Consider the following 10,571-nt stretch of genomic DNA (forward strand, 5'->3'; position numbering starts at 1 on the left):
GATGCCAGTAATGAGGGGAATAAAAGAAGGTCACGTCCAAAGCTGAACCAGCCCTGGTTACGTAATAGAAATAGAGTTAGAAACAGGTTGAGCAAGATGACTCTGGTTATGGAGAAAGATGTGCCTGGAAGCATTCTGGGGGGCAACGTGGTTTCGATGTGCTGAAGCACTTTGGTGGGGCTTTCCTCCGTGAAAGGAAGACAAAACAAGTAAGGAAACGCAGGTAGCTGGCGGAGTGTTCCAGAAGTCCAGAGTTCAGGGGTGGCCCCGTAAATAATAAAAACCACATGTATTTCAAAAGAAAGTCAGCAGAACTTTGCAGAGAGTCTGGTCAACGTAGAAAAATGGCATCTGTCACACCTGTGACAGCAGTTAGCGCGAGTGCGAGGTCATGTACCTGCAGCCTTACAAGGCAAAAGTCGGGGATCGCACCCGTTTTGTGAGTGGGTAGGTGAGGTCTAGGAAGAGGCTCGAGTGACCGGATGTGTTTATCTATTCAGGCTGCAGACCAGTTTGCATTTGTTTTCTCAGCTATGTGACGTTTGTGTGCGTGTGCCGGGGTAGGCGTACTGGTGGCAGGGGTAGGCGTCATTCCGTTTTTCTCGAGTCTGATGATCGTAACGGTAGTCAAATTCTACCCACAACTAACCTGTGTCCAGGACGCCCGTGTGCCTGGCCCCGAGGCGGGTGTTTCCATACGAAGTCCTCCTGTAGTGTGAAGCTGTGTTTCTAAAGAAGAGGTAGCGAACCTGAAAAGTGGCACGGAGAGTGAGTCATCTCAAGGAAGGTTAACTTGGGCTGACCCTACCGTTGTGTTAGTTCCAAAGCATTCACCCGGCTGAAGTCGTTCAGTGTAATTTATTACCTGGGAAATAAAAGAAAAAATGAGAACTGATGAATTGTCCATAATTCTATTTAAACATTGAATAAATTCTCCTTCTTGGTTTGTATAACCTGTTTATCTTAAATAGAAAGTGTCTCATGAACACCCTTCGAAGAAGTCACTGAATCCTTATGGTCATTACAATCCGTATTATTATCGCCATTTTCGGACTGAGGAAACTGGGTTGAGGGAGGCAAAGTCACTTGCCCAAGGTCACTGTGCTACGAGGAGGCAGAAGTGAGATTTGAGCCCAGATCCCCCAGGAGCCCGTGCGTCACAGGGAGGAAGGGGCTGCGGAAGAAGCTCCTATGGGTGGAGGTGCCAGCTACCGCAGGGCGAGTCTTCGGGGCCCCAGGGTGGGGGGCTGCGGCGGTCCAGGGGCACTGATTTCAGCTCGGCCCCCCTGCGCTGCCTGTGGCCCGCACACGTGAGCGCATGTGGGGAGCGGGCTGGGTGCTCCCCTACAGAGGAGATACCCTGCGGAGACAGGAGTCTGATGTTGGAACTGAGCAGGGGTGGAGTCGGGGGAGGTGTTCCCGGCAGGGGCAGCAGCATGAGCACAGGCTCAGAGGCTTGCTGGGGGGGTGGGGGGGGGGGCGGTGTCTTCATGTGCGTAGCTCACTGTTGGAAAGACTCCCTTCCAGGGAGAGCAGTGGTGGAGGGGGAGGCTTTAGAAACCAAGGCCTTGAATGCTGGGTCACAGGGTTTGGACTCTGTCCTGGAAAAGGGGGAGACAGTGGAGGTCGCCAGGCAGGACCATGACGAGGTCAGATCCCTGCGCTGCTGCTGTGGCGGAGGCCAGGAGGGGAGAGGCTGCTGCTGGGAGTCCAGGGAGGAGGCCAGGCAGCTGTGGTACTGGGACTAGGAGGCCACAGGGGGCTTTCCGTCTCCAGAGGGCTTGGCTGGGGCCCTGAGGAAGGACCTTTGGAGGGTGCAGTCAGTCAACAAATACTTGCATCCTATATCTGAGGATGGACGTCATTGGCTATGTTGAGCATATTACTGTTGCCAGTGACCGACATCAGAGAGAAAACCCTCTTTAATTCAGTCCCTGCCTATGTACAGGGTCCTCTTGGCTGGGCCCTGGGGTGATGCTGGTGAACAAGCCCAGGGGAGCCCTTGTCCTCAGGAGGCAGCCCGGGAAACAGTGACTAGGCAGTGACAAAATACACATTGCTTGGGGGTGGGCTGCAGGGCCCAGGCCTGCTGTGGGGGCTCAGGGAAGGCCGCCCAATCGGGGGCTTTTACGCTGAGAACAGGAGTGTGGGTTTTCACCAGGTATTAGCTGGGGAAGAGTGTGCCCGGAAGAGGGGGCAGCCTGGATAAAGGGAGGAGCTTGGAGTCTAGTGGGGTCGGGGAGGCTGGTGGGGCCAGAGGCTGGGGGCAGGGGAGAGGAGCGGTGGGAGGCAAGGACTCTGGGGTGAGCCCTGGAGGGGTTAAGACAAAATCAGCACATGCCCTGGGGTCCCTTAGTCCCCTCTGCCACCTGACCCCAACTGAATGAATTCCCCAGCCCTGGAGGGGGTGAGGGGAGGATGGAACGGAGGGGTTGTGTCAGTCCAGATGGCCATTAAGGTCCTTCCATTGTGGGGACAGGGTGCCATGGTTGGAATGATGTCTCCAGATACATGACATCCAGAAATGTGCAGGTAGAATGGGGTTCTTAAAATCAGGCCAACCCAGCTCCACTTGGCAGGTTTCTGTGCAGCCTGTGAGCTGGCTCTGGCCTTGGCATCTGAGCCTGGGCCCTGTGCTTGCCCTCCTCCCTGTTGCGTAGAGGAGATGGTGGGCGGGGGGGGGGGGGGGGGAGGGGGGGGGGAGGGGCGGGGTGTGGCCCCTGTACTGAGGATGCATCCGGATCACAGGTTTGGTGGGCAGAATCATTAGTCAGACAAGGTTGCCGGGTGAGAAATGGATCTTGGACCAGGATGTAGGGTGCATAGGAGCAGGGAGGTGAGGCCAGAGCACACGATGAAGGGCCTTGAATGACACACTAAGGAATCTGGACTCTTACCGTGTTCACGGTGGGCAGCCAATGTCTTCCTGATGGCGGGGAATGTTGTTTATTCAAGCCTTTCCAGCATGGGGCCTGCTGGGACAGGGACCTTAGTTTGATGAGTTTGTTGATGGGCAGAGCAAGCCGCCTCGGTGAGGTGGCCTGGGGCAGTAGGGACACCGTGTGGCCAGGGCTGGGTTCTCCCTTCCCTTGATGCTTGGTGGCAAATTAGGCAAACAGCGTTCAGGACGGCCAGCATTTCACGGCCCACCTACTTGGCGGAGAGGATTTGCCAGAACAGGTGACTGAAGACAAGCTCAGGCTGATCGCGGAGGGCTTGCACAGAAGATGGGGCTCTGGGGCGTCTGCGCACCTGTCCGGGCCCACCTCCGTCCTCACCTGGGCCCCCTGGGCTGTCAGGCAGGCACGAGCAGCACCACTGACCTGAACAGAAAATCCAGCCGTCCACCTTTGAGTCATCACTCTGGAGTCACCTGCTCAGTGAGGCCCACCCTGACCTCGTGGTTTAAAACTGAATCCCCACCCCCCGGCATCCGTGCTCCGCCCCCCCCCCACCCCACCTTATTCTCTGTCTTCTCACAGCACTTATTACCTTCTATGTGGGATTTACTTACTTATTTCATGTTTGTTGTTTGTTTCCATGAGACAGTGGTTTTTTGTCTGTTTTGTTCATTCTAAGTACCAAGCGTGGTGCCTGGCACAGGGCTACCCAGCGTAATGAATGTTGAGTGAATGAATGAATGAATGAATGATGGTAATACTGGCAAGTGTTGACTGAGTGCGGACTTTGTGCCAACACTTGGCCAAACCCCTTAACACGTATTATCTAACATAATCTTCACAAAGTGACATGAGGTCATATTTTTATGCTCATTTTGCAAATGAGGAAACCGAGGCTCAGTGATTTTTCCCAGGGTCGCCCAGCTAGTAGCTGGTGCAGCCAGGATGAGAACCCAGGAGTGGGAGGGGACAGAGGGCTCACAGGAAGGACAGAGAGGGCTGAACTGCCGGGCCTCCCCGTCCTGCATTCTCTCAGTAGCTGGGGTGACCAGGTAGCCATCCCAGACATGAATCTGATGTGGGGACAGGGCAGGGGACAGAAGTTGGGAGCCAGTCAGAGACATTTCCTTCTGAAGGCAAGAGGCAGAGTGGACAGGCACGTTCCTGGCAAAGCTGTGGATCTGTGTTCTTTCAGTGGTGGTCTGTAGGTGGGTTTTTAAGAAGAGAGGGGCAGAAAGCAGTCAACGCGGGCCCCTGAGGCTGGGGGGCTGGGCCGGGTGTCTGAGTGGGCGCTGGCGGAGGGCGGGGTTCAGCAGGGAGCTGTGGGGAGCAGGAGGGCTCTGGTTACAGACCGGCAATGGGAGGCCAGAGAAGGAAGGAGAAGGGGGTACCTGTGAAGTCCCTGGCCCTTGCCTGGGGCTCTCTGGGGAGTGTATGGAGTGGAGACAGGGCGGCTTGGGAGTCAGATATATGGTGCAGGCCATCCAAGGGCCTGGGGGGCCGGAGCCGGCCCACGGTATCTGTCAGGGACTCCACCTCACTGCCCATTGCAGAATCCACACAGGCGACAGACCCTACAAGTGCCCACATCCTGGCTGCGAAAAGGCTTTCACTCAGCTCTCCAACCTCCAGGTGAGTGCCCGCCTGCCCCTTGCCTGCCTGGCCCCCTGCAAAGGGAGCCCAAGCCGGGGTGGGGCTGGGGGGAGCCCCGGCTGGCCCCTGACCCCTCTGTGCTCCCCACAGTCTCACCAGCGCCAGCACAACAAGGACAAGCCCTACAAGTGTCCCAACTGCTACCGGGCCTACTCGGACTCCGCGTCCCTGCAGATCCACCTCTCCGCCCACGCCATCAAGCACGCCAAGGCCTACTGCTGCAGCATGTGCGGGCGGGCCTACACCTCGGTGAGTGCCTGGGGTTCTCGGGGGACCTCTTCCTCTCCCGTGGCCTCAGCCATCTTGATTCTCCCCACTTTGCAGACAAGGAAACCGAGGCCCAGAGAGGGGAAGCGACTTCCCGAGATCACGATGAGTGGCAGAGCCAGGGTTTCGGCTCCCCAGTTCTGTTTCTGGCTGCCCTGGGCCGAGCCTCCAGCCTCTTGGCAGCCTGTAGCCGCCTGGTTTCCTCCAGGCCCCGGAACACTGAAGGCAGTGGTGGGGGGCCAGGCACCCTGCTCTCCAGAGCCAGAGCCGGGGAAGGGCCTTCCCCGCTGGGCAAGCTACAACCCCCATCGTGGCCACAAGAGGGCGCAGTGGCTCGGCCCAGAGCTTCCTCATCTCAGGAAAGGCCTGAGCAGTACCAGAAAGGTCATCTCATCCGACCCTCTGTCCCTGGGTGGGAATTTCCCTAAGCAAGGGCCTTTCAGCAAGAAGAGGAAGGCTGGGCAAATCACCTGAGTGTGTGTGCGTCTCCAGCTAATCAGATATTCTGGTTAATAGACCCCCATGCAAATCCAGACAGAGATCACTGAGCCTCAATTTCCTCATCTGTAAAATGACGAGGTAACAGTTCTCAACTCACAGGGCTGTTGGCCAGCAGAGCCAGTGCCTAATAAACATCCGCTAATACAATGATTCATTCTCTCAGTGTTTACTGAACACTTGTGCCAGGCTATTGGGAGTCAGGATGAATCAAACAGACATATTCTCTGCCCCCAGGGAGATTGGACTCTACTGCTGGAGACAGATATTAAACAAGTAACCAACAAATAAATATGGAATGACAAATTATGGTAATTGCTGTAAGCAGGGTTTCTCGTCCTCAGTGCATGTTAACATTTGGGCAGGGTACCTTTGTGCTCGGGGACTGTTTCGTGCATCGTAGGATGTTAGATACATCCTTGGCCTCTGTGCACTAGCTGTCCCTCCCCAGGCTGTGACAACCCAAAATGCCAGACGTTGCCAAATGTCCTGGGGCAGGAGGTGAAGTCACCTCTGCCTGAGAACCACTGGTCTGAAGGAAACATAGGTTGATAAAGCAGCAGGGAGGCTAGAACGGAATTGAGAAAGGGATGTAGGTCTGGGTAGGTCAGGGGAGGGGGTAACATTTCAATGAAGCCTTGAAGGGTAAGGAGGGTGAGAAACTTTGAAGCAGGAGCACACCCTGAGGTGGAACAAGCCTGGCAGGTTCCAGGAACTGAAAGAGGATTAGGTCACACGGGGCTGTGGGGCCTTGTTAGGGAGTTTGGATATTTGCCAGGTAGAATGGGAAGCCACTGGGGGGAGGGGACTGTCCGGGTGGATATTTTTGAGAGGTCACTGACTGGAGGGGGCACACGGCGGGTGGTGAGGAGTATGGCAGGTGCCAGCCAGGCCTGTGTTTGCTGAGCACTGGGTTCATGACACTGCTCCCTCCCTGGAGTTCAAAGGGCAGAGGAGAGCTGAAAGACAGAGGGCAAAACCTGCAGGGAAAGGGCCCCAAGGGGAGAGGCAGGGCACCCCAGAGACCTAGGAGCCCCACTCAGCCGGCTGACCGTCAGCTGGTGTCGGCCTCAAGTTCTGGACACCCACCTCCTCACATCTGCTCCCAGGGGAGGGACCACAGGCGTCCATGAGTGAGATTCTAGATGGAGTCTGTCTGAATTCTGGGGGCAGCGGGGGTGTCCCAGCTCACCTGTCTTGCGGTGACTGGACTCTCTAGAACTGGGCCTGACTGGACTCTCTAGAACAAGAATAATTACCTTTATTTTAAATTTATTTTTAAGTAAAGTATAGTTGGCATGATATTTTTTTAAGTAGGCTCCATGCCCAATGTGGGGCTTGAACTCGGGACCCTGAGATCAAGAGTCACATGCTTTACTGTCTGGGCTAGTCAGGTACCCTGACATGACATCTTTTTTTTTTTTTAATGTTTATTTTATTTTATTTTTTTGAGAGCGAGAGAGAGAGCGCGTGTGAGAGTGCACATGCAAGCGAGCAGGGGAGGGGCAGAGACAGAGAGAGAGAGAGAGAGAGAGAGAGAGGGAGAGAGAGAGAGAATCCTTAGCAGGCTCCGTGCTGTCAGCACAGAGCCTGACTCGGGGCTCAAATTCATGAAGCGTGAGATCACGACCTGAGCCGAGATCAAGAGTTGGACGCTTAACCGACTGAGCCACCCAGGCGCCCCAGTGACATACCTTTAAAAAAAAAAAACCAAAAAACATTTTAATGGATTGAATTTTAAACTACTTTAATACATAAAAGAAATATTTTAGAAGAGTGAACCCCCACGTTCCCATTAGCCCCCAGAACCATCAACCAATCTTGGCTCATCCATATCCCTATTTTCTGTCCCTATAATGTCTCTGTAGACATTATGTTGTTTCATCTGAAAATTTTCACTCTGTCTCTAAACAGCAGGACTCCTCTTTTTTAACATGTCCACGGTATCTTTACCATTCCCTTAAGTCCTTGGTACCATCAGCTACCCGGTCAGCGTTCACATTTTCTGTCTCCTGAATTAGGCCAGCATTTTGTTTACTTCCAATTTGATTTTGTAATCAAGATCCAAGGAAGATCCCTACATTGTACCCTGTCAATATATCTTTTAGTCTGTTGATCCCCACCCTGTGCCCCTGCCCCCACCCGGGTCGTTTTTTTCTTTGCAGTGTATTCACTGAAGAGTAGTTTCCTAGTTTGCGTGCTGCTGAGGCTTTCCCTCTGGTGGTGTTGATAGCCTGTTGCCACCACATTTGAGGGCTTCCTCTACATGACTGATTCTGAGCAAGGTGATGTTTGAGACCGGGGGACTCTGTCCTGTGGGGCGAGTGGTGGCTCACCAGGTATTCCCACTTCCTTCCACCTGAGTGTGAGGGCCTCCGGGCCTGCAGGTGAGCCCGCGGGTCCCCTCACGCGCCCAGTTGTGGGTGCCTCAGGTCAGACTCAGCAGAGCCGTGGGGACAGTCAGGGGACGAGCCGAGCATGCCCAGTTTGTGCTTCCCCAAGTCACCGGTCCTGTCAGGTTCGGCTTCTTCCCAAGGGAGGATTGCGTGGGGGGGGTGGGGTGGCAGAGGCTGGGGCTCCCACCACCGCCTGGAATCCAGAGTAGAGACTGGGGGAGGAACAGTCCCCTTGACCCTTACCGCGTGCTGGGAGCTCTATCTGCCATAGCGACCCTTTGAGGTGGTTCCTTCAAGAGGAGGCTTGGACATACGAGATGACGTATCTGAGGTTCCACTGCTACAAGGTGGCAGGACCCAGCTCAGACCAAGGCCTCCTGCTTCTCCCTCGCTGGAGCACCAGCCAGATGGGGGCGGCTGTGCTCGATCCCCCACGCAGGCTGAGGTGCAGCCAGTTGGCCTGGCCCTCAGGAGGTCCAGGTGGGCACTTCTGAGGGACGAGCCTGGTGCGTGCCAGCTCTCCCGCTGGCATGCTGTGGGCTCACAGTCTGGTAAACGGGCCAGCACCCACGCGTGGCGGCAGTGCAGCATCATCGCTAGAACCGATGCTCACTGCCCACCTGATGGCCTAGAGCCGGGCTGCTCGCCACCAGCTGGCCCACCTACCACGGAGCCCTCCCGTGGCCACTTGTGGGAACTGCAGCCTCCCCTGCGTGTCTTGCCAAGGGTTGCATGTTCTGAATCTCACCCCTGCCCACAGGAGACCTACCTGATGAAGCACATGTCCAAACACACGGTGGTGGAGCACCTGGTGAGCCATCACTCGCCCCAGAGGACGGAGTCCCCCGGCATCCCGGTGCGAATTTCCCTCATCTGAGCCGACCCAAGGCGCCGCCCCACCCTGCCCACTGGCAGACACAGACCCAGGCAGCACCAGGCCCCAGCTTCCTCCAGGGGCCCTCCAGGAACAGCCGAGCTCTCTCATGACCTTCCTGACCTTCCAGAAAGCCTGGGCTGCAGAAGCCCTGCCCGGTCCAGCTCCGGGGGCGGCCAGGCCAACTGCAAGATTCTGGACTGTTTTGGTGGCATCCAAAGACGATCTCAGAGCACTTTGAACCTCTCTGTTGGGTTTCTTTTTGTTCCCCACCCTCCACTTGCTTCACTGTTTTTGTTTTTAAGTTTGTTTTGGAAATAACAAAAAAGATATTTATTGGCCAAGAAGTTGGTGCTGCTAAGACCGAGAAATGAAAAGAATCGGACAGATGGACACAGAGAACCAGAGGGCAGCGTGGGACCTTCTCTTGCCACAGCCTCAGGTCTTGAGGGAAGGCTCAGGCCTGGGTTTCTGGACTGCAAAGGGGACCCCCCCCCCCCCAGGTGGGAGGGGACAGGAAGCATCTGGAGTGAGCCACTCACCCCTAGGTGCCCAGCTCCAACCTCTCGGGCTACACCCTGGGCATTACTGAGCAGAGGGATGAGGCAGCTCCTGGGGCTGCCCGGGCTTCAGGAGGCAAAACAGGAGAGGGGCTGGGAGATCCGCAGGACCAAAGGGTGCAGCGTTGGGCTGGGCTGGGCACAGGCCCAGGGAAATGGGGTGAGGGTGGGCTGGGTAAGACCTGGCCCTCCACTGCCCTGAAGACCACCCCAGTCTACCTCGGTGCTGGCCAGGAAACCTATTGGCTACCTCTCCCACCATCCCAGACTGTGGGCAGGGGGGTGGGGAGGGAGTGGGCCTAGGCTTAGGACCCCCCCTCCAGAATTTCCTCCAGATGGGGCAGTGCCCAGGGAGGGGTTATGTGTCTTCCCTGTCATGAAGGGGGGAATCCCCAGTCCAGGCCCTAGGCCCCTCGGCAGGGAAGGGATCCTCGGGGAGGAGGGTCCCAGGAGCAGACCCTGCCCTCAGCCCCCACAGACACACCCCGATCTGAAAGCCATGCGTGTCCATGTATATAGGAACTATGTACAGAGCCCGGAGAAGCCCCCCTTCATCCCCCGGGGAAAAAAAAAAAAAACTAGACAGAAACTCATCTATATATTCTGTATCTGGAGTTCCGTTTTGAATATTAACTGTGTTATTTTTATACACTTTTTAAGCCTTAACTCGCCATTGATTTACCAGTTTAACGTTTCCTGGGGTTTTTTTTCCCATGGGGTTCTCTGCCCCAGCCCCCACCCCTTTGTTTGACTTGCGTCGTCGGATACTCAGTATTGTAGCTTTTTGTCCGCATGTTACTACCCTGTAAATACGCTGTTATACATACTGTTAACACCCCATTTGCTTTTTTCTATGGGACCTCCAGGCCACCATATCTAGAACTAGTTACCTTATTAAAAAAGAGAAAACAGTCTGTCGGCTTCTCAGTCTGCATCTTGGTGGCAGGGAGGTGAGGGCAGGTGCCCCTCAATGCTTCAGGAAACAGGTTTGCATTCTATTTAAGAGAAGGGGTGGGGAGCAAAATAAAAATCCAGTGTGGGGGAAGACACTACATGGGGCGAGAGACCAAGAATCCCAAACCCTCTGCTCTTTGTATTTCTCTGTTGTGAAGAATAAACTGTACCTGCACCTGGGTGGCGGTGGTGTCTCGCGTGCTCCGTGCGAGGGCGGGGCTGGGGGGCACTTTTCCATTGCTCCTCTCCCCTCCCCCGCCCCCCAGACTTGGGGAAGGAGGGAAATGGCCCCTTCCTGTGGGCTGGCCTCACCCCAGCTGCTGAGCCAAGTGCTCGGTGCCTGGCACCCTATGGCCCCCTATGAAGGAGGCAGAAAACCAAGAGGGGGTTTTTTTTCATTTCTGTTTCGTTGTTGTTGTTTTTGCCGAGGATCATGCTGTAATTAAGTGGCAGGAACACACGTCTCACC

General features: G+C 55.5%; 1 protein-coding gene across 3 annotated transcripts in view; it reads left to right on the forward strand.

Moving 5' to 3' along the window:
• ZNF362 (zinc finger protein 362) overlaps positions 1-10,282 on the forward strand; it is a 40,497-nt gene extending 30,215 nt beyond the window's left edge. For all 3 annotated transcript variants that reach the window (XM_086716370.1, XM_086716371.1, XM_086716372.1), the window contains 3 exons: positions 4,454-4,532; positions 4,644-4,802; positions 8,475-10,282. In XM_086716370.1, coding sequence (XP_086572496.1) covers positions 4,454-4,532; positions 4,644-4,802; positions 8,475-8,591 — 355 coding nt within the window. In that variant the 3' untranslated portion in view covers positions 8,592-10,282. The remainder of the gene's footprint in view (positions 1-4,453; positions 4,533-4,643; positions 4,803-8,474) is intronic.
• Positions 10,283-10,571: the final 289 nt, after the last annotated feature.

This window comes from Puma concolor, chromosome C1 (genome assembly GCF_028749965.1).
Source record: "Puma concolor isolate L17-30 chromosome C1, mPumCon1.1.hap2, whole genome shotgun sequence".
Lineage (NCBI taxonomy): Eukaryota > Metazoa > Chordata > Mammalia > Carnivora > Felidae > Puma > Puma concolor.